At 33.9% G+C, this 25027-nt stretch overlaps 1 protein-coding gene across 1 annotated transcript; it reads right to left on the bottom strand.

The window, feature by feature from the left end:
• Positions 1–7100: 7100 nt before the first annotated feature.
• LOC128558779 (uncharacterized) lies at positions 7101–15272 on the bottom strand. The gene is made up of 7 exons (XM_053548991.1): positions 15098–15272; positions 13273–13347; positions 10413–10473; positions 9173–9202; positions 8870–8959; positions 8007–8137; positions 7101–7581 (listed from the first exon to the last, which is right to left on the bottom strand). The coding sequence occupies exons 1-7, from the start codon at positions 15125–15127 to the stop codon at positions 7267–7269; spliced, it is 732 nt and encodes a 243-aa protein (XP_053404966.1). The 5' UTR covers positions 15128–15272; the 3' UTR covers positions 7101–7266.
• Between the last annotated feature and the right edge of the window lie 9755 nt (positions 15273–25027).

Raw genomic sequence — 25027 nt, 5'->3', positions numbered from 1 at the left:
ATCATCGTACCATCGCGTTTTCGCCATCGTGCTATTGCGTTTTCATCATCGTACCATCGCGTTTTCACCATCGTGTCATTGCGTTTTTACCATCGGACAATAGCGTTATCACCATCGTACCAACGCGTTTTCACCATCGTGTCATTACGTTTTCACCATCGGACAATCGCGTTATCACCATCGTACCATCGCATTTTCACCATCATACCATCGCCTTCCGGTGGTCATGTGCAGTGGTACAGTATATGTGTCAGTAATATACAGGCTTGATACAATCTCATTTTCACATTGCACTAGGTATCTTCTACGTCCTAACAAGAATAAGCTGAGTTTGAATAATATCATGTGACTATTACATCCAGCTTTTATTTCCTTTCATGCATACATAAAATACATAGGACTAGGCCTTGAAGATTTTACACAGGTTTAATGAGTTGAGCACTGAACATTTTATAAAACATTTTGCAAAACAACAGAATCTAAATGGTAAATTTCTTCTCACAAAATACATTGAGATACATTAATCTATTGTTGACAAAAATACAAGTGCACGGAATTATGCATTTCTAACCGGAAGGCGATGATAGGATGGTGAAAACGCGATGGTACGATGGTGAAATCGCGATGGTACGATGGTGATAATGCGATGGCACGATGGTGAAAACGCGATGGTACGATGGTGAAAACGCGATGGTACGATAATTATCACCGTATACAGTTCTATGAATAAAATTGTATTACATGTGATACGTAGTGAGCGTGCGGGCTCACGGTACTGCACAGAAGACTTGCATTAATCATAGTAACGCTGCTTTTCAACTTACTTCGACGCGGACAACGGATGGCGGACATATACAATAGGGCTTTTCTCAAAATACTTAAAAGATTCGAAAGGAAAAACAACATAAATATCGTAGCGCAGCGACTCCCTACATTCCCATGAATAATTTGTTTATTATTAATGCGGCCGGCAATAAAAAAACTTAAAAAAAGAAAATAAACTCACTTCCAGACTCGTCCGTTCGTCTGTTACATTTTTCGTTTCCAGATATCTTCCCCAATCATTTTAATGAATGCGCGCATGTATGTATGTTAATTCGGGTGTAGCGTCTTTTTCAACAATTGTTCAGTCATGTAAATGACGCGTCTACTTATAGCAGTGAGCACAATACCAAATTTTATATTGCTGCCTCACTAGAACATCACGCCATAGACACCGACATGATATACCACCTAGTCACATTATACTGACACGCGACTGACCAGTCCTTAAACTGTCTGAGTACCAAAAGAGGATGCCACTAACACCATTCATTCAAGTCTTTTGTATTACGCAGCCAGGGAGCGAACCCTCAACCTACCGCACTCAGGCGGGCACTCAACCACTAGGCTACAGAGACGGTATGTAATTGATGGCATTTTGGTCAAACTGTGTAAGCAACCTTATTGAGTGTGTTCCAGTTTACATAATTTTACCTGGGATAAGGGTCTTGCCATATTCAATATGTTGGCTTCCTTAAAGATGCGCAACAGAACAGCTGTATTTTGTATTACCATGATGGTAATTATACATGATTTCCATGAATTACCAATCATTTGAAATTGGTTTTACTCTGTGACAAATATATTGATAGATCTTAGAAAATATTGTGTTTTAAATGTTTTTCAATTTCTAAACATGCCGAAGTATTGTATAAAATAGAAATATGCCAAAAGACCGCCGTTACATAAATGTATGTACACTGTACATGAATGAAATGAAGAATAGATAATATATTGTCATTCTTGACTGTTGTCACTATCAATGTCCTGATAGGCAAAGGATATAGTGGCATTTTGTCATATGTAGATAGAACAACTAACCTAATAATTACTGAAAATTAATATTATATTTTTTTCTTCATTTCTGCTATGCAGGCATATTCTGAGAAAGAGAATGCAAACCGTGCAAGACTAAAGAGAGAAATTTTATAAGTAGTAACTGAGGAGATAACAAAGAATTTAGCAAAATTTTTTCGCATTATGTGCTTGTTTTATAACAAACAGTGTCCGTTCAATTAATTAGGAGAGCGCATATAAGCGGATAGTGGGATTGTGGATTCAGTCCCCGGGCGGGTGGGTGTGTGTTCTCCGTGACAATTTTATTGAAGAGGTTGTGTCTGAAAGCATTTACCCACCACCTCCGATTTATGTAGAGAAGATATCAGTTATCTGATGCCTTATTCCCGTCCATTATAATTAGATAAAAACATATTCTAGTTTTATTGAATGCTAGCTTACTAGATCTTCCTTTACCAAAAGTTACTTTAACAATTGTCGCTCACTGTCGAAACTTTCGACATTAAAGACGACACTTAAAGAATAAAGACCGTTGTATCTCGTTGCGCCTCGAAGACCGACTGATTTTAATCGGATTAATTAGTCCCCTACTGGTTGAAAACCAGTTTCGGGGACTATAGGAATGCGCTTTTCCGACCGTCCGTCATTCCGTCCGTCTTTCCGTCCGTCCGCAATTTCATGTCCGGTCCATAACTCTGTCATCCATGAAGGGATTTTAATATCACTTGGCACAAATGTTCCCCATAATGAGACGACGTGTCATGCGCAAAACCCGGACCACTAGCTGAAAGGTCAAGGTTTCAGTTTGAGGTCAAAGGTCAACAGAACTTTTTTCCTGTCCGGTCCATAACTCTTCCATCCATGAAGGGATTTTAATATTACTTGGCACAAATGTACCTCATAATAAGACGATGTGTCATGCATAACTTTCAGACACCTAGCTCAAAGGTCAAGGTCACACTTGGCAGTCAAATGTTAACATGGCATGAACAGGGTCTGTTTCGTGTCCGGTCCATAACTCCATAATATTACTTGGCACAAATGTTTCTCATGATTAAGTGACGTGTCATGCGCAAAACCCTGACCAATAGCTCAAAGGTCAAGGTCACAATTGGAGGTCAAAGGTCAAAAGGTTTTTTTTCCTGACCGGTCCAGAACTCTGATATCCATCAAGGGATTTTAATATAACTTGGCATAAATGTTCCCCCATGATGAAACGCCGTGTCAGGCGCAACACCCAGAACCCTAACTTAAAGGTCAAGGTCACACTTTGAGATCAAATGTTAATGGGACATTTTTCCTGTCCGGTGTATAACTTTGTCATGCAAAACAGGATTTGAATATTACTTGGCACACATGATCACCTCTATGAGAGGGAGTGTCATGCACAAGAACCTGGTCCCTAGGTCGAAGGTCAAAATCACACACAGATGCCAAAGGTCAGATACATGAATGACTTTTTCTGGAACACTTCTTCTTCATGCATGGAGGGATTTTGATGTAACTTGGCATAAATGTTCACTATCATAAGACGGATTGTTGTGTGCAAGAACGAGATCCCTAGGTCTAAGGTCAAGGTCACGCTTAGAGGTCAAATGCCAAGTTTAAGAATGACTTTGTCCGGAGCATTTCTTCTTTATGCATGGAGGAATTTTGATGTAACTTGGGACAACTGTTCACTACCATGAGGCACTTTTGTCTTTTTAGAATTATGTTATTTTTTTAACTATTAATAACGTTACCTTTTTGATAATCGGCTAAAAATGCTATATGAGAACAATTATAGGGTTTTATATATACACATTTTAATCCAAGTCTTTTGTTTATAACATACTGTATTATAGTACAATATTGTTTATACATCATTGACAGATATCAGTTCATTATGCTATGCTGCAGTAGAGAAAATTAGGTGCCTTCTAGTAGGGGACTTTGTATTGCTTGGCAATACTTCATTCACTTATTAATCTTAAAACGTTATTGATTTGCTTCTGGATAACTCTTCCTAAATGGAGTAATTTGTTCATTCTTGTCTACATATTTTATTGAATTGATCTTGAATTTCACGATTAAACGGCTTTACTAGAATATGTTTTTCCTCACAACGTTACTTGTAATCCTTAGTTAGAGGTAAGATGGTTCCAGATTGGTTACTCGATGAAGACTTGTCGCTCTCATTGGTTGTTATGTTGGTTACAAATATGTGAACAGTATTTGACTAACGTTCTTCTGAAGAAACATTTTTGCCATATTATTTTATATTTTCAAAGTTTTCATCAATACAAATAGAGAAAAAAGAGCAACATCCCCTCATTGTTATGCTTTTAATGAATGATGACTGCTCTTGAAGGAAGTCATCAAAGAAACAGCTGTGAAGGTGGACGTGCAGATTTAACGGATAAAATTTATAGTCACTAGGCTCTTTCATACAGCAGCTATTTCTTGTTGAATCAAAACGTGTTTAACTATTTTGACAAATGGAATCGAAAAGGTAAAGAGTTTAAGAATCTTCATCTCAGAAATCGCTATCCCGATTTGTAATAATTTCAACAAAATTTTCCTTTTGTGACCCTTTAAAGTCCTTCATTCTGTTTCATTTAAAATTTACCGCTAAGGGAAGATGCTAGTTTGTCCTATAATATATTATAGAAGGGCTAAAATTGCCTATTTTGCAATATCGTAAAATTTGATGTGAACTTCGGAAACGGCACAGTTTTTGAAACTTGCATATTTGTACATTTTCATCTACTTGCTCATTACGTTATTATGTTGACTTCATTGTGAAATGAATAATCTTGCATAAAAGCCATTATATGTTTTCTTTTGTCGATTCCGGCTTGCACAAACAGGGTGAAACGTGTACAAACAAGGAGGTTTTCGTGAGCACGCGCTTTTGGTAAACAGTTTTGATATGCTGACAAAAAATGGACACCAAATCAGTTTTAGTCGAAGCAGAAAGGTCCGAGGCGTATAAAATATTTTCATTGGTTGTTCATTGAATATCTGTTTTCAACCTTACTTTACTTTCAACTTGCAATTAGTGCTTCATCTCTTGATACGCGACTGCGTTGACGTTTCGTATTACTGTATTATTAAGCGTGTCGCGAGATTTAATCCCTGAAAATGATAGATAGACAGCATTTGGAAAGATACAATTTCGTTTTATTTAATTTATATGAATTGAGAAAGTTGACAATTTTACTTAATGTCTTACAGTAAAACGTTTAAAAATGTTTCTACTTTAATTATCTATGCAGCCTACTGATGATGTATAATGTAAGGCATAAGTATGCGGAAGATAAAAGGGTTTGAGCTGCAAACTTAAAGTTTGAAGGACTTTTCCATAGATATTAAACTTTTGAACAGAAGGTATTTATTTTATAGTTTATTTGTATTTCTCACCAACCATGTTTGAGTTTGGAAATCCAGCCTGAATTATATCGATGTTGGAAAAATCAAATTTTGTGTTCATCAAATTTTGATCCTTATGGGGCGGGGTGCAAGCAAACTTTTTTACGTTGAGTTACAAAATATAAAGGCATAAAGATTTCATTCTTAAAGATATGAAGAATATGGGTATCGATTTCTATAATATTTAAAAGGGACTGGATGAACCAGGTAGATTTTGTTCTGTCGGCACCTCACTACATCTGCATCTTGTGTAAAGAGAGGGTGCGGCTGCTGTGTAAAACTTAAGTTTTACTTGTATACCGCTTATTTCGAAGAAGGGGAAGACACACTTATTTTACATATATTAAACATTATAGAAATAACTGCATGTCAAAAAATGCTACTCTTGTAAATGTCTGCTCAACATGCATAACAAGAGCGCCGCCAAGTGGGACAATATACGCCCGAAAGGTTACATCAGAGGATGGGTGCAAACTTTAATGAACTTGACTGTTGAAGCCCAAAGGACAGGAACAACAAAAAGAAGAAATTCCAAATAAAAATTCTAAGTCCACACAAAAATTCTTACAAGGTACAGTTATGTCAAAATACATCTAAAAATTGGATGTACCATCCATGTTGTACCACAGAAAAGTGATCTCGGTTTTTCCCTACGGCCAATAATAATAAAGTTCCAAAATAAGCTATTTATAGTTACAAAAAAGGAAGTAATTCAAAAAATACAGTAAGAGAACTAATGAGAACGTGCCAAAGAAAAACAAGAGCACTGCAATGCAGAGCAATATAGTATATATAACACAAAGGAAAGTCATATATGACGTTTGACCCCTAAGTGTGACCTTCGCCTTGAAGCGAGTCATCCAAATCATGCGCTCTGCACGTCACCACAGTGTGGTGAACATTTGTGCCAAGTCTCTTTGAAATCCTTCGAGCAGTTCAAGAGTTACAGAGCGGACACAGCAAAGTCATATATGACCTTTCACTCCTAAGTGTGACCTTGACCTTGAAGCTAGTCATCCAAAACAAGCTCTCTGCACGTTGTCTCAGTGTGGTGAACATTTGTGTAAAGTTTCTTTGAAATCCTTCGAGCAGTTCAAGAGTTACAGAGCAGACACTAAACACACTCATATGAACTTTGGCCCTTAGGGTGACCTTGACCTTGAAGTGAGACATCCAAAACACTCGCTCTGCACGTCGTCTCAGTGTGTTGAACATTTGTGTCAAGTTTCTTTGAAATCCTTCAAGGGGTTCAAAAGTTACAGAGCGGACACGAAATTGCTAACGGATGGACGGACAGACGGACACCGGGGATATAACATAATACGTCTCTTCGGGCGTATAAAAATGCACTGTTACTGTAGGCCCCGGAAATGTATAAATAAAACATATGTCCATAAAAACCCGAAACGGCCGAATGTCAGCTGAATATTCGTGTTTTTGATATTTCAGCACTAGTTATGTTTTATACAAACAAGGCAATAAAATACGTATGTTTCGAGAAACAAAATCTGCATAATCACTCGGGATATGTTGGTGCACTAGGAAAACCTACGGGCTCCTGCCCTGCAGAACCATTTAAAGCAATTATGCGTAAAATACAAACGAAAATATATTCACACAGATGACTGTAAGTGAGATAAACAAATTAATTCATATCAATTATGAATATTGAGCTTTTGGTATAAAAATAAATTAGTTTTAGAAAATGGGCAGATTAATAGAACTATACAAACGGAACAAAATAATGTACAACAACATCTGTCACTATCAAACTGTGTTGAACACGAAATGTAGGATAATAGAGCTAGCTCTGTGGCTTTAAAGGGTTTAGAATAATTATAAAACAATGCTCGGGGAAACAAATTATATATAGTTATAAATAAAAAACTAACATCAGGTATGTATATAGAAGTCATGTAATTGCGGGTCTTTGACTAAATATTTCTGATACCAGAAAAGTAATAGAAATATTAATAGAAACAAAATACTTTTTTTATTATATTCTACCTGAAACAATTACTCCTCTTTGCATTTTTTCTTTGGAGGAGGAGGCTTATTTACCTTCTTGAACTGTTCTGCATTACATTTCATTCTAGGTATTATACCACTCATTCCGTTCTTTTTAGCATTTTTATATCCGTTATGATTCAAATATTCAACAGCTGCCTCAGCCCATTTTTCCTGCTTGATCAATGCAATGGTTTTGGGACCAATATCGCCCCTGTAAAATGCATTGACGATTGCAGTCTTTACATTCATCGTTAAACCTCCGAACAACTTCTTCCCGATTTTTCTTTCTGCCCGTGGGATGTAGATGTTGTCAATATCATGCTGAAAAATGTAAAAGTTAACATGGTTATAAGTCATAGTTTCACAATTTGTAACGATATACCTGTATGGGCCATGCATTAATTCTTGGAACTGTGACGTCATGTAAAAGTTTAATTCGAATGAAATACTTGCATTTCACCAAATGTTACCCATTAACCTCCGGCTATTTGATGCATCGTTAGAACGGCCGTTGTTAGCTGAATATTTGTTGTTTTTGAGAGCTAAAGCTTCAAATAGTGTGCATCATTTGATCAACTGAAACAATGAGAATAAAGAGCAAAATAGGGTACATGAGTTAAGGTTTCTCAGTAGAATTTTCAGTAAAGTGATTTGGATTTGGAGAGCAGATGGTGATTTCATTTTCCGTCTAAGTTCAGTTACTTTTGTTTAGTTCAACATATTTGATAAACAAAAATAAAAATTACATGAAATAGCTTTTTGGCTTGCTCCCAGGTAATCGCTTTCTTTCCACTGAGAACTTTATCAAAGTTTACTCCAGGGAGAACTTTATTAAATGTTGCCTTTGCATCTCCTCTTTTTAGGCTGAATCCATATCCTAGAAAATTAAATTGTACAGTTTGACTACATTTCCATCGACTTAAATTTCGTTGTTCATGTCAGATACACTACTTCAGTTTATAAAATAAGACAGTTATAATAACTACAGGTCGTCTTAACGGCCAAGAAGTCTTGACATATTGTTACACGAAATTTAGCAGTTGTGTTTAGAATGAAACCCGTTCATCCAGATATGACATAGGAAAGTAAAAGCCATTTAAACCAACCATTTTGAAATGATTCTGGCAAAATTTTTATCACTCGTCAAACATGTAATGAGATGAGGTCGTCTCTGCCTGGTTGCCGGTTCTTTAGTAATTGTGCCATTTGTAACAAACTTCTGAGAAGTCTATGCTCGGATGCTGGTGACATTGTGTTTAATCATTGTGGAAAGAGTGTATACAAGTAAAACCAGCGCATAAACGACGACAATCCACAAGTGATTGTGATTAATCTAAAAGGTAATTCCGAACTTTAGGCAGACAGCGGAAGAACATGTTTGCAATTGCCACAATTATGTGTCTTGACATAGACTGATCTTAGAACATTGACGAGCCTCATGCTATGATTTGAAACAATGGAATGTAAGCAAAAATGCGCGAGTGATATCTAATAAACGACCTGATATGGCATAATCTTTTTTACTAAAGCTATTATTTAAACACATCAAATAATCTAACATAGAAACTGAGGATGTATTATCATAATGTTATTTACATGCTTTACTTACCAATTGTCGGGTCAAACACTTTCGGTTTAGGGTTCACATCAGTCATTGTTAAAGTATATGACTCGAAGTTCCGTATAATAGCTTTCAAATCTGGAGATATTTATACTTGAGGTTAATGCGCATGTAGTTGCAAACTATATATCTGCAATCGGAACTGGTCATATATGGTTTTCTTTAAGAAAATGAATTTCTGAAAAGAAATCATTACATATTGGCTACAGTAGACAAGATCGAAATCGCGTAATTAATTTTAAGTACATGTAGGTATAAGCAAATGCAAAAGATTGTTTGTGTAAGACTTACCATCTATAGTTACAACAGTCTGTTCTCTCACTGTACAAGTAGAGAAAAAGAAATCATGACCATTTAAACAAACACTTCGCAAAGACGACTTTTATGCAAAGAAGAACTATTAGTGAGAAGCCGATAGCAAGAAGCAAACAATCGTTGATATCTTTCTATATTTTCACGCAATGTAGAAAAAAATTGTTGCGACATTATTAACGGCATAGATAAAGCTAAAGTAATGTTGAGCTGTTGACTGTATCTGTAGACAGTTTTATAGTAAAGCATATATAGTATAAAGTCAGATAATACATCGGTAAATCAGTGCTTTTGTTGCAGGGAAATATGTACCGATATTGAAAGCATGAAACGATGATGAACTGTCATAGTAATTGTCTTTATATGGTTAAAACATGTAATTGCGTCAATTATGTTTTAACTATATAAAGAGACGACACCTGAGCGGACATTTTTAGTTTTTCGTTTCTTTTTAACACCCGTTGTGGGTTTAACGTCGCACCGACATAATTATAGGTCATATGGCGACTTTCAAGCTTTAACGGTGGCGGAAGACTCCAGAAGCCCATTCATGCATTATTTCATCACAGTTGGGCACTTAGGTAGAACTACGGACCTTCCGTAAGTCATCTGGATAGCTTACTCTAATGAACAATTCAACACCCTGAGTGAGACTCGAACCAACATCGGTGAGGGACCAATAATTCGAAGTCAGCTAAACAACTGGGCCACAGAAATCTCTTGACAATGCATATAAGTGTTTTGGTTCATTATTATTATTATTTCCACTGACAGATGATGGTGTAAGCGTCACTAATATTGAAATAATTCTTTATAAACCTTGATATTTAGTCAATTATTTAGGTAAACAAACGCGAGGAAACATCTTTTTATCGTACATTGTACCACATTCTACTAATAATATGAACTTTTAATGTGTTTAAGTATACACTATAATGCGTATTATTAGAAACCCTTACAGTTTTCTTTGCCGAGCCTACAATGTCGGCACAAAAATGCACCACAATTATCCTTATAAGAGCTATAGCACTTTAATATATAAACAAGTTACTGTTATTTGGAAGGTGATTTATCAAATTCCCCTTTTCTATGTAACCGCGCAGAAACTGAAAAGCTTTTCTGCAAATACATGAGTATGATATCATTTGATAATATCGTTAATTATAATCATGATCTACAACAGCAGAATCTAAGTGCCGAAAAGGTATAATATCTTTACCTTTAAAACATACGTGTTTTTCTTTCTTGTTTTTCTTGCAAAAGAAACAGTCGCGACATGGCTGTTCAATAAAAAAGGGCATTTTAGTTAATACAAAATACGTATTTGTTATAACATTTTTCAATCTGACAATATTACTTTTGTATTAACGAAGAATCTCACTTTATTTCTATTAGTCAGAGACATCTTTGAAATGGAAGTAGGAATTAATATTAACATCTTTTTTTATTTTGGCAAGTGGTATTGTCGTCCAACTTGATATAGCATATATAAATCGGCTTTCATTGACATAATGAGTTTATTTATTAATAGCTACACCCTGAAATTGCTAATGAAGATGTACTGTTGACTACAGTTAGACCATCGTGATATTTCTAAGTCAATGAATATATTCCATAAACAATTTCATATTATTGCAATCCATATCTGTTCACTGTTCACTGTTTCTTCTCTGGGCAGTGTAAAATATCATAAACACAGATAAACTAGAAGGTTACTTTTAAATTAATAAGAATGAAAGCATGTCTCCCCATGCCGTCAATTACTTCTGTGAAGTTTTAGACAGAAATAAAAACAAAACAGGAATATTTACGTAAACAATATGTATAAAAGTCAAAGGGTCAAAACTTGGAAAGATCATCCGAATCTTAAATAGTATATAGGACAGGCAGTCAGTGAAAAAATTTACTCAGGGGTCATAGCTCCAAAATAAATAATCTAGTAAGTAAAATATGATAGCTCTATGCACAACTACAAAGAAATGAATAAATGCTGTGAAGTTTAACAGAGGAGATACAATTAGGCACACGGTTTGAAGATAAACATAACGGTCAGACCAGAGATTATGTCTGTGTCATTGATAAAAATCTGTATATTTCCATTTATTCAGTATTTTTCCTTGTGACAAAACATCGTCAAAATGGAAGTTGCTGAAAACGTTCAGGATAAAAAAATTATAATCTTTTCCACAATTTTGATTGTAACATTTAATTACGGTAATGATATCACAGCTGAAGATCGCTATTACAGTTGAGACGGAACGTGTTACTTGTACCGACTGATGATTCATATATATTATAACACTATCACATAGCCCGTCTGAGTCGAAAACTATATACCATTTCATATACTTTGTATAGTACTTCTGAAAACAAAAGTGGCCTTCCTTAAGTTAGTTCTGCACGTTTGATAAACCGGAAGTGATGGTATAACGTCTTTATCCGGAAAAGCCTGGATTCGGCGCACGGAAATGAAAATCAGTATATAAATAAATGGCAAAAAAATTATAAAAAAAAACTGTCAGTAAATTTATCAAAATGGCACTGTTACTATCTTTCTAAAGTTAAAATATGATATTAAAACATCTGACACGTTAAATTATTCAAACTAATGTCTTACAATTAGCTTGAAATAGATGGTTCACTTCAATCATAGCCAAATATCTCACAAATAAGAGATAGTACCTAAGATTTTCAAATCATAGTTATGAAGTTAAAAAACTTTTAATGAAGGCAAATGTCGATATATTTCTCAAAAATAGATATAAAGACAATATTATAACCAGAAGCATAGAGTTATGAGCACTTAATATTTTCATGTAAAAGAAAATTTTGTGATCAAGAAAATGTTACTCTTCTTGAACATGGAGAGCAGAAACAGCAAAGAGACATAATATAGTGAATATTTTCTAATTGGTTGCATTTGATTTAACATTCAATTTGATCTGGATTGCTGCATAACGATCCATGATACTGTGTGCTAAAAATTTAGAACATCTGGAACAGTCTGTTAACAGAAAAAAACATGTAGCAGAATGCAAATACATAAGCTCTAACCGGGACTCGAACCAAGGACCTCTCACACCTACCACTTTCCTATACCAACAGGAGCTATAGCTAGGTAGTTAAAGTGCACCGATTACAGTACATTACGTGAACTGGAACAATTTTGTGAAAATAACATCATTATCGGTGAAATCCGGATTATCGGCGTATTCGATTTGTTACCTAACGGCAGTTTTCGTTAAAGAAAAAATATAATCTAATGCTGCCAACGTTTTGATCGGTCAAAACTGCCAAAATTTCTTTGACCTGTTTTTTTAGAGTATGAACTTACTAACTGGCAGTACCAGTGAAGTGAAACTTACACTCAATCCTATATATTTGCCCTTTTAGCAGCCGACGAACGGCAAAGACAGTGATCTTTGTCAAAATATAATCAATTACTGTACCAGTTTTGAGAGGATTTCAATTGAAAGGAAATTACAGTTACAAAATAAATACCCTTCTGCAACACACTGAGTCATAAGCATTCACTGTCAATCATTATTATGACTAAGATCGATTGCATTCATTCATTCCAATGATTCATAGACAGAGTCCGTTGTTTACATTTTTATTCGTAACCGGTGCACTAAACACTTTATTTTGAAAAATCAAAGTACACGAAGAGCTAAGGTACGGTCTCTACACAAATAAATACAAGGACCTATACATTTTATTTCAACATATTATTGGCCATATATTCATTTACAACTGTGCGAAATGTCATTAAAATCTACATTGTAGAAACATTTCTATTCGCGAAAATGATATGTTAGTTGCAATTTCCCATAGACTCCCATATCGAAAAATTTCGTGAGGTCCAAATTTTTCAAAACAGTCTAGCAAAAACAAAAAAAAAAACAAAAACAAAAAAAAAAACAACAAAAAATCAAGCACAGGACCCTATCATTTTTATTTGTTAATATTTTTTAGTATATTCCGAAGTTTTGAAAAATCAGAGTTCAATCAAATTCTACTTTGTAGAAAAAAAAATCGATCCAAACGTGCAGAACTACCTTAATTACATACGATTATACCTTTTTATCTGCAGGATTGCACTTTTTTCTGTTACCACACGCCGCCACAGTTCCAAAATACATACACAAAAGCATCTAAACAAAAAATACAAGTATTCATGATCTTTCCTTTAATGTTTGAGGTTTGCATTTTGATATAAAGAAAATCATTTATCGAAATAAAAACTATATATATTTATATTAATTTGCTAGAGCATCACTGGACCATTTTGAAATTTTGAAATGCTGAATTTTCAAAATGTCTTCCTTCCATATACAAGAGTTTAAAATTACACTAGATTTTCCACTTTAAATACATGTTTTCCTATCAAAACTATTCGTACTTAAAGTGCTTAAATTGAAAAATAAGAAAAATTGCTTTAATTTGTTCATTACAGATGCTGATATTTTCATTGGAAAAGAAATTTAAAGTCCATTCACAGTCAGAAAATCAAATAAATTGCACTTGAAGAATATGTCATAATTGTGTAAATCATCCAAACATTCTGAAAATTAGGTTTGATTTAAGATATGTCCAATAATGTATTAAGTCCTAAAAGTTGATTTATATCTGCAATCAAATACAAGAAATGTTTCAATCATATCAGCTTACCAGTATACGATTTCTAGTTTTGAGAATGGCTTATTTCTAAAGTGTTGTAACATTGCCAAATTATACTAATACTTAGGAGTCTTTGGAACCAAATGGTCTGGATTTCCATGATGTTTCTATAACAGATTTTATGAAATACCAGTGATGTTTAATTATAACCAAGAGTTTTGAAGATTTTTCTCTTTCAGTCCATCGTGGTCATTTTGACGATAACATTTATTAAAATAAATTAAGCGAAAGGCTCATCCAAGAAATAATTGTTTCAAACATTCAAAATCAAACCAACAGATTCTGACAAAAAGGTCCTACAGGTTTAAAAGTCTACATGAATATATTGGTGCCAATGACAATAGCCACTGCGAGCGATTTTATTGACAATTTGGAATATTTTGCTTAAAAGGCGGTTACCTTAGGAATATTTTGCGGAAATTATTTCATATTCGGAAACTTAGTAGATGTTCTTTTTAAAATATTTTCGCCTTTAAGTTCTTGTGGCCAATGTTTTGTGGCATCGCAGTAATCTAAATAGTTTTCAAGTTGAGTGCAACTATTTAAATTTCGACCAAGCCGCTTCTGATTTGAAGTCAGCGACCTTAACTATTCGGCCATGGAGGCCCTTTCAATGCCACTAATATGAACAATCTTGGGTAACACAGATGAGTCTTTTCTAAAACCATTTCAAAATTAGACCGGCGGTCCGAAAGGAGATGCCGGTTGAAGAAGTTTCTTTACTTAGCTCTTGTGACAAATATATGCAGGGGGGAAAGAGCAGATTAAACCACATTAAAGGAAGTCATCCAGGGAGCATTTAGGCCAGGTTTCAAATTTCCATAAAGTATAGCTTTAGAGGAGAGTGGCTCTTTTAAGAAAATGGTAAACGAATTACGAACGTTCAGTTTCTCAAAAACTCTCTCATGTTAGGTAAAGATGTCCGTCCTTGAACTTTCTTATCATGCAATTATAAACAGTCTTAAATAACAAACAAAATCAATTTTTGTATGCTCTGTTAATTTCTTAAAAATGTGCTTTAGAATGTTTGTGTCTACTGAAAAAAAGCAAACATTAATAGCAATATTACTAAGACTTTATTCAAGAATCAAAAGTTAACCGTCTATGAACAGCGATTTTAGACAGATTTATCTCTCTCAAATTGAAATTACCGTGAATAAATTGTAAAAATATAACATGTAAAATTCAAAGCCTACATAAATATTAAATGATAAGTTAACTTACAACTAAAACAACCAAGTGGTCTTTATCCATTTTGTCCTTTCCTATTTCAAATCAAGTAAGAGCATATCTTAGAAGTCCAACGAATGTTGACAGCTGTCCGGTCGATATGGCAACCAGCGTTTTAGCTTGAAGCTGCAAACCTTTATATTGTTTTCGGTTATTTGCCTCCCCAGATGTAGTCGTGTCTACTGCAAGAAGCCGGGAAGCAGAATATATCCAAGAGGCAGGATGTAAGGAGGCCACCGATTGATCACGCCTACATACTTTGGTCCAATGGGTGTTTGCGTTTTATGACAGTCTGTTATTAATTCGAGGGTATTTCACGAACAATAATATGATAACAAAATGAAAATATTATAATTTACTGAAAAGAAAGATCGTTTCATTTCTGACTTTATATATTTTAGTTCCAACTGCTGTTCCCATAAAATCTGATCTTGTTCAAAGCGATCTCTTAGTTAAAATATCTACAACTCTGCAAGACAATTGATAACAATCATGAAAAATAATATTTAAATGCTTTTTGAAAGGTAGAATCAACTAAAATAGTTCTTATCCTTGCCACTTCCTACGAGTTAGGAAATCAAGCATTCTTTGATAATGATTGTTTCTTTCTTGAACTTTCTTCTATCTAGTCTCGTGGCATAGATATGGGATAATGTAAAATGGCGAGAACATTATATTAGAGAGGCTTTTATGACTAATGCCTTTTGTTTCTGTAGTGGATTTTTGCAATACCTCCCCCACCCCATCCCCTCGATGAATATAAAAGATGTAGATTCGAAGTACTCCTACACGTTTATCATGGGATTGATTTAAGACTGTTTTAAGAAGTTCAAACATTTTCTGTAAGAAAACAAAATATTTGATGTTTTAATATTCTTTAATTAGGAGGAATACTTTGTTCTAAGAGTCACTTTTCGAGGCGATTAGATTGGAGATAAACACTCAAACATTAGAAGTTAGAATTGTAAGCATGTTTAACAAATATCTCGGAAAGTACAACTAAAACGTCAATATGAGAAGGTCGTTTGTATTGTTCATCATCTGACGAATTGCAACAGTTAGCTTAATATTTTTATTGAAATAAGACATACATCCGTTTAATTCTTGACGCATGTTGCCTATATTTATAACATTTATGTAAATCTCTCATATATTTGCCACATAATCCATAATGCATGATTGAGCAATTCGACATATGTTATAGACCAGAAGGGAACTGTTGCATAGGACAGTATGTTTTTTAACTAAAGAATGCTAGGGTGTATCGTTTGTGAAGTATGGAAGCGTGAATTCAATCATTACTTTGAGGAAATGGTGGGATAATTTAAGCAAAGGCAAAATAAAATTAAAAGTTTGTCTTTGAATTATTCAAACGATGCAGCTAAACGTCACCTAAACCTTAAAATCAATAAAATCTGCTAAAAACAGCAACTGTTTTCAGTTATTCAGAATGTAATATAGAAATCAATAAAATACTTTGGGAATTGAAATACTGTCACAGAAAAGAGTTATAAGCAAATTTAAAGTGAGATCAAAATGAAAATGCGATGACGAAAAGTTGTCCTGTTGTTAGCATACTTTATACAAATTAAAGTAAATATTGAAATAGAACCAGAACTATTTAAGACAAATATATCTAAGAACCTGAAGTAATTACGCAAGGCATTCTTTTGACCGAAAAAGCCATTTGCTGCTAGATAAAATCTTTGATAGTCTTCGTGGAGACTTATGATTTGAATAATTTATTATTATGTATAACATACAAATTACATTAGTTTGTCTGCAAATATAAAACAATATGTAGATTAACTCACACTGACTAACAAGTTTGGAATTTAGTTGAAAAAATATTGCAATGTCCAGATTAACGGTTAGATTTCTAGTGTGTAGATTTTGTCATTGTAAGATGTTTTTACAATGCATATTACGCGAACAGCGTTATATATTTCAATTTTAAGGAGGTAGTTTACCTTAACATCTGTATGTGCGCATGCTCGACGGAAAGCTAACGTGAAATTGTACTTATTACGGCCATTTCAAATAAAAATGGGCAGTTTGATTTGTAATACCTCCCCCCCCCCCCATTTCCATTGATAATTTGCTACTTTTATACTAAAACAATACTCTAAAGTAGTTTAAATTGCAATAGAAAATAGTGATTCCCGTAACCTATATATCTAAATGTAAAATTCAAATGCGTTGACACTGGTCTATTTAAGGAACACAGCTTCAGCTTCTTTTTTTTTATCTATGTTTCAACTCTATCCACCAGAAGCACAATGGGTTTTCCATAAAATGCAGACGATGGGTACAGCTGTAAGTATTTTAAGCTTTGAAATTTATTAAAATAAATGCAGATATCAGGATATATTACTTACTTTAGAAATGAAATATTTTGAAGCTATATTAAACAATAAAGATAATTATATGTTTCTAATAAATTACGATAAAAAGCAAGATATAGGCTATTTTTAACATCTCTGTTGCAATTATTACTTTAAGGTATTGAACCCGTAATAGAGTATCTCCTTTTTGAAGAGTATTCAATTCCTACCATAAACCTACTTTGACTGCAATTTTCAGGGGGGCGTAGGTTCAAGCCCCACTTGGACCAATGTTTCTTCTCCATATTTTCCCTTTTTTCTAGTAAGTTTTTACTTATTTCAAGACTTATTATGGATATATTGCAAAAAAGTGGAAAATTTTCATTATATAACCGATTTCTTGCTGTTTAAAGTGAATTTACCTCTGAATCAGAAGGGGTAGAGTTAGACATCTTTAAAAAAAGCTGAGTTACTTGCGGTAAAAGTTCTCTATTTTGCCTTCATTCTTTAGATTACATATTGTGGAAGAAATGCAGGTAGGTTTTACTTCTACCCCAAGGTTATTTTTGAATGAAGTGAGCAAAGTTCAAAACAGACCCACAGGATTCGATCTTAATTTTTCACTGTTGGAGTTAGAATTCTGTCTCATTAAATCTGTTTACTTGGGGCACCCTAGAAAAAAATGATATTTACAGTTTTATTTTGTGTTTTATAATTGTTTAACAATAGTTTGATGTTTCTTTTATCAAAATTAATGCTGTAATGAATCATCTGCAAACGTTTTAGATAGTGGCCATCACATTGAAATTTGTCTCTACTTGAGGAAATACCATAAATTATACAAAATTTACAAAAAACGGCACGGTAAAATTTTTTTAAATTTGCAACACAGTGCGAAACATGGTCAACTTTAAGAATAATTATACCAAGCAAATGCCATTTTTTAAACATTACTATAAGGGGTCCAATACCTTAAACGTTAAAATAAATAGAGTACCATGTAAAATGTTTGGCTAAAATATTACGCTAATATTCCATATGGTGGTCACTAACACAATGGCACCGACGCCGTAGAAAACTCATACATAATTGTTTAAAAACGAGTGAAAATGCCTTACTATGGAAACACGGGCCATGCGACATTATACATTTAAACCTTCTGTTAGAAAGTTATAGCGCATACACGTATTATTATCAACTACGCAGACTTCTACAGATATAAATGAAACTAGAGTCTTTCAATAATTCATTTTGAGTGACCCTGGTGAAACCAAAATACACTGAAAAATGTTAAATGACAGTATTTTCCTTCTTCTTTCAATATACATTTGTAAAATACCTTTAGAGGGTCATATACTTCAAACCTGGATAAAATTATATTTGAAGAGACAGAAATAAATGAAACTAAGATTGTAGCAGTTAAAACATTGTTACAAGAAATACAATAAATTGCTGCGGTTTTACTAAATTTAATTTGAATTAACCCTGGTAGCAAGTTATACTACCTGCTTAACAAGCAAACCTTAAGTCAGGAAAATCAACAGCATTTGATATGGAAAATATTTTCTTATTTTGAAACAATGAAATAACATCGAGGGAAACGTATAATTATGATTTCTGTTGTTTAAAGGATACTTCTGCAGTAAAATATATCTGGGATTTAGTGCTTATAACCCAATAACGATAGAATATTAAACATGTCATGGCAAAACTCCGAATGGCAAATTATGAAATCATTTTTTTCAAAGCAGTATAGATTTAGGTTTTCTAAATTTTACAAAAGATATATTTTAGCCGGTGTATATATGTGGTGAGATGATTTCCCGGCTGCAAATTTGATCGACGTTGATCTATTCAAGATGTTTATGACTATGAGCAATTGGTTAGTGTTTTACTGTGGTGTGGGTAACAAGTTGTGACAAAAGTATTGCCGATATTGACGGTGATGACTATTTTCCCGATAAACCACCATGTAGAACCTCAAGTGATAATTTATGTAACGCTCGTGGTTTGAAATTATTAGACTTTTGTACATATTTGAGATTAGCCAATGGGCGATTGGGTGACGATCTCACAACTGGAGCTTAAACATTGTACTTATTATAGCAGGTGTAATGAAGTATTTCGACCCCATAGAATAATGACCCCCCGGTCATTATTCTATAGAAAAAGTGACCCCCGGTCATAGTATTATGACCTCCAGATCATAGTACTATGACTCCCCCACGTGAAGTAAACTGAACCTCACGGAGAATATTGACTCCCATAAAAAAATGGTATCTTGGTGTATACATTTTTTTCAGGAAAATAACAATTCACAATACGTTCACAAAACACACCAGTGTCAATAATCCCTGCAAACTTCGGTATGAAGTAATTCTTCAGAAGAAAACTGCACAAGAAACTGCTAGCATAGAACTTAGTATTAATAGAAGTTGCAATACTTAGCAGTGGCAGTAAAGTACGGTAGCGGCAACAATAGAAAGTAGCAGTAGTAGTAGTAGTAGTAGTAGTAGTGGCAGTTGCAGTAGCAGCAGCAGCAGCAGCAGCAGAGGAATGAGTGACAGCAACAACAGCAGCAGGAGAAAAAGAGGAAGATGTACAAGACGTATTAGTGGAAGCAGGTATAGTAGTATCAGTAGTAGCAGTTGTAGTAGTAGTAGTAGAAGTAGTAGTAGTAGTAGTAGAAGAAGAAGAAGTACATGTAGTAATAGCAATAGAAGTAGCGGCACCAGTAGTAGTAGTACAATCAAAATGTTAACTATTGGCAATGGAGGGTATTAGAGTTGTAGATCTAGTAAAATTGTCCGTTAGGTTTGGTGGGGATCACTTTTTAATAGATATTATCGTCGAAAGTCTTTTTAGGAGCCGGTGTTTTACACGGAAAGAGTAACTTTTTTAAATAGAATAAAGTCCGGGAAGCGATATTGTATGAGAGTTCGAATGTAGTAATTTCGGCAGTGAGTATTTTACATGGAAGGAGTCACTTTTTCTATAGAATAATAACCGGGGTCGTTATTCTATGAGATTCGAAGGGAGTCATCTTTCGGGAGTCAGTATTTTACTTGGAGGGGTCAGTTTTTCTATAGAATAATGACCGGGGGTCGTTATTCTATAGAGTTTTCAAAGGGAGTCAGTTTTTTATACGGGGGTGTCAATATTTTACAGGAAAGGAGTCACATTTTCTATAGAATAATGACCGGGGGGTCATTATTCTATGGGGGTCGAAATACTTCATTACACCGGCAGTCACGTAGTACAACAGATTATTTGTTGCTAAAAGAACTTCAATATGGTGCAGTCTTTTACGATAAACCAGTTTGACATTTTAACGATCATGCTTCGTTACATTCTTCAGGTTAGTTTGGTGTTAATCCGCCCTGCGGTGATTTAAACAATAAATGCATAAAAAGGGAGGTAATAGAAATGTTAATAAATTACCGATGTACACCCTATTCAACAATTTTGGAAAATTATTTACAAGTCGTCTAACATCAAGAGAAGAAAAATGGTTTGACGATAACAACTTCCTGTCACATGATCAGTTTGGTTTTCGAAAGGAATGCAGCACAGTGGATGCATTTTTTTTTGTCTTACACAATTTAATTGTGCAAATGTTAACAGAAAAGCATAGATTTCCGTGTGCTTTTATTGATCATAAAAAGGCATTTGACTATGTGTTCAGAAACGCCCTCTGGTTTAAACTATTTAATATGGGACTTGATGGAAAGATATTTAATATTTTCAAAGCCATGTCTTCAGTTGTGAAGTCTTGTGTTAAACATTGTAAAACTAACTCAGACTTTTTCAATATATCAAATGGTTTAAGGCAAGGGCAAAATAATTCACCGGCGCTGTTCGCCTTATTGTTAGTTTTATCAGATTGTGGTCTTACTATTTATGAAATGTGTATTATTATATTACTATTTGCGGATGATATGGTAATTGTTGGCAAATCCCAGGAAGATTTGCAACATTCTTTAAATACATTATATGAATAATGTAATATGTGGGGTTATGAAGTTAATGCAGCAAATACAAAAATAGTTGTATTTCGAAAAGTGGTCCCGTCAAACCGAGTGAAAAATGGTGCTATAATGATAAACCTATTGACGGTGTCAATGTACTTTTTAATTACACAGGATCTGTCGTCCTAAATAACCAATGCTTGGTAGGAAAAAGGTTTAAAAACAACAACCATTTTACAAAGTAATATGAATAAAATTTCATTTAGATCCGTATGTAGCACTCCAGTTGTTTGTTTCATTTGTTCGTTCAATATTGAAATATGCTTGTCCAGTATGGGATTTTACATAAAAAAGAATTCACCTTAAGTTTTGTACTGTTGGGTGTTGAATAAAGTGCTAACAATATTTCTGTTTATGTTGAATTAGGCAGATACCCACTATATAATAGGTATGTACAAATTGTTAAGTATTGGTTTGAGATATTACGAGCTAACAATGTTATACTAAGGGAAATACATAAAAAAACATTAGATTATAGTTTACTTGGTGTGAAAAATGGGCACTTGATGTAAAAAAATATCTACTGAATGTTTTTGGTTTTCCTGATATTTGCAATACATACAATAGCAATACATGTATACACGTTTTCAAACAAAGAGTTATTTTTTTAAACAAACATATTTTTCAGATTTAGAATCTAATCAAGTATAAGTATATCAAACCACAATTTTGCATGAAACACTATCTTAGAACAATTGTTTGTAAATCTCTCCGTAAGAATATCAGTAGGATTAGAATATCAGCACACAGTCTACGCAAAGAAACTGGTAGATATGGACGTAATAGGATACAGCGTCATGAAAGACTATGTCAGTCATGTAACTTAGGAGAGATAGAGTCTGAGTTTCATTTTATTTTAGTATATTCTTGTTATCAAGGACTTCGCTTTAAATGTTTATAACCTAATTATTATAACAGACCAAGTATGTACAAATTAGTTGAATTATCGCAGTCAAACAATAAATTTTGAATTGTAAATTTAGATAAATATATTAGCCTAGCTGGCAAACAGAGAGACAAGTCGCTACAGTTGATATTGTAGTTGCCATTGCTGAGTTGAAAACCATCGGGAACCTACACCTATGGTGGATACGGTGTGGGATAGGGGACACTCATGTGTTGCTCAGTATGCAGCACAAGATGTACTGCCATGAAGACGGTCTAAATGCGACCGTCTCCTGGCGGCTTGGTACCTCTGCATATAGACGGTACATTGGTAGTTTTCAATTACGCAGTTCATTGTCAGACATATATTTTGATCAATAGGGTAATATTTGTTATAGTTATAATGCATAAACAAAAAGTGCCTTATAGGCCTTATTTCATTCTGTTACCATGTGCACAAGTCACTATAAAACAACAAACTTACGGTGACATCTTATAAATCCGTAGTGCAACTGAATTCAATGCATGAATAAATCAATGGTGATAAGTTATTCAGGGTTTATTCGGTATAATATGCACAACGTATGATAGCATACCGTGCTTGTATTGATATAACAACAAGGTATACTCGTCTATTCCCGCCACACAAAATATGACTCCAATATGCTTTATGTTTTTTTTCTCTTCTTAAGATTTGATATTTATCCTTGTCTTTTATGAGTTTGTCATGTGACCAAGACGTGCTTATATTTTAATTGTGAAACTGTGTGTGTGTGTGTATATATATATATATATATATATATATATATATATATATATATATATATATATATATATATATATATATATATATATATAAGGTATTGAAATAGAGTTATGTTCTGTTCATTAAACTCTCAACGAAATTAACTTTAATAGCTTAACAATAATTTACATTGTTTTTGTCTGATTATATTTGACGAACAAAAGTCAAAACAAAACGACCAGAGAACGATTTAATTCGATTTAATATACAAAAAGTGGTCACTAATAGCCTTTTCACTTGATTGTAACATACTATTGCCTTCTTTAATGACCTTCAAACGATCCAGTGAGTCCTTTTTTGTTTTGATTTCGCTGTTATCTCTTTCAAATATTTACATATTCCAAGGACTATTGGGCATATTTATGAAGATCACCTCATTAAGAGAAAACTAGCAACGATTACACTGGAACAATTTAGACAAAGCGACCCAGCTTCAAAGAATTGTCGTGTTTGCAGTTCCCGTTTTTTTCATTGCAGGTTATAGAAAGCCGGGTGAGGTGAAAAAAGTACCTTTTTCAAATTTATGATAACCTATTCTCTTTTCTACGTTAATGTATTCCTAAGCTATGCTGGAACGACAGTACGATGTTAACATTTGGTTTTATATAGAAAATACTTTTTAAATGTGTGTTACGTCTAAGGGCTGCAATTTCTTGTCACTTTAAATTACTAAAGGTAACAGAAAAACAAACTAGCAATTATTAACACTAACACGATTTATTTTAAAAAGTAACAATTCACATACCTTTTTGATATAAACTAGCCGTAAAGTATAATTGTCCTGGTCCAATCTAATTCCATGCAGTTTTACTTTCAAATATTTCACAATGATTCCAAACTGAATTTAGTATATCCAAAGAATATAAATCCTCTCTTAGTTCTATTCATTCCGTAAGATACCGTAAGATATAAATAGTTTCTGGGTACACGCTTTTGTTACATAGATCTGGGATCTGGGAACGATCATAGATCACAAAACAAAAGACTGTCCCCCAAAACCAGGTCGTACTAGATATATAATTCTAGAAAAACCCAGAATAACCAGACTTTAAAATAACGTTAATATCCTGTTGAGGGAACCTTCTAGAAAACAAAGAATATAAATAATTTATTGATATAAATGTACGTTTGTTTCAAAAATAGGACGGATTTTACAGTAAACAATGGGTCATCAATATAAAAAATATTTAAGTAAGGCAAATGGTAAATGACGTGTACAAAAGAGATTTTTTATCTAAATCTATGTAGAATAAATCAAACTAAGCTTGAATGAAACAAGACACCACGCCTTTCTTTTTCCACGCTTTTAGATTTGGAACCCATTCAATATATGTGTAACAGAGTTCCGCTTAAACCGGTGATAGGGGCGTGAGAGGTATTGCACATTTCATTACCTCTCATGAGCAGACTCAATCAATCAGGGTCTGCCATTATTCTGCTTGGTTGCATTCTATCCTTCCAAAGGATCTTTCTACAGAGTTTATGCAAAACAGCTTTCCATATTCTATGAAAGCCTGCCAGGTCAATGGATTCCAAAAGTGATACAAGATGTACAATATGATGAATTTTATTTAACATACACGTAACTGCATATCCAAGTCGATTAAAGAAGCTTTAGAATTATCCTGTGTATGTCATGTTTCTTTACTGAGAACGTACCTGCTTCCAGATATTCGAATTGAAAACTTTATAATGGATCTAGCTGTAAGAGCCGCATATTTTCAAACTGCTGTATGCTGTATGGTATGCAATAATGTCTGGATCTATAACATTTTGTTTTTATTATTTTTAAATGTTTAAATTTAATTCAAATGACGATTTCGAAACACCTTTAACAATATACAGTAAACTAAATGATACCAAAGTGATGGATGTCGTCTAT

The sequence above is a fragment of the Mercenaria mercenaria genome, chromosome 7 (genome assembly GCF_021730395.1).
Source record: "Mercenaria mercenaria strain notata chromosome 7, MADL_Memer_1, whole genome shotgun sequence".
Lineage (NCBI taxonomy): Eukaryota > Metazoa > Mollusca > Bivalvia > Venerida > Veneridae > Mercenaria > Mercenaria mercenaria.
This window is presented reverse-complemented; position numbering and strand designations above follow the sequence as displayed.

Excerpts from the sequence above, each read along its gene's own strand:
- LOC128558779 (XM_053548991.1), bottom strand. The coding sequence starts at position 15,127 with ATGGATAAAGACCACTTGGTTGTTTTAGTT. Across the intron at positions 9,203-10,412 it reads AAAACACGTATGTTTTAAAG|TGAGAGAACAGACTGTTGTA; the intron begins GTAAAGATATTA and ends CTACTTGTACAG. Across the intron at positions 8,960-9,172 it reads GACTGTTGTAACTATAGATG|ATTTGAAAGCTATTATACGG; the intron begins GTAAGTCTTACA and ends AAATATCTCCAG.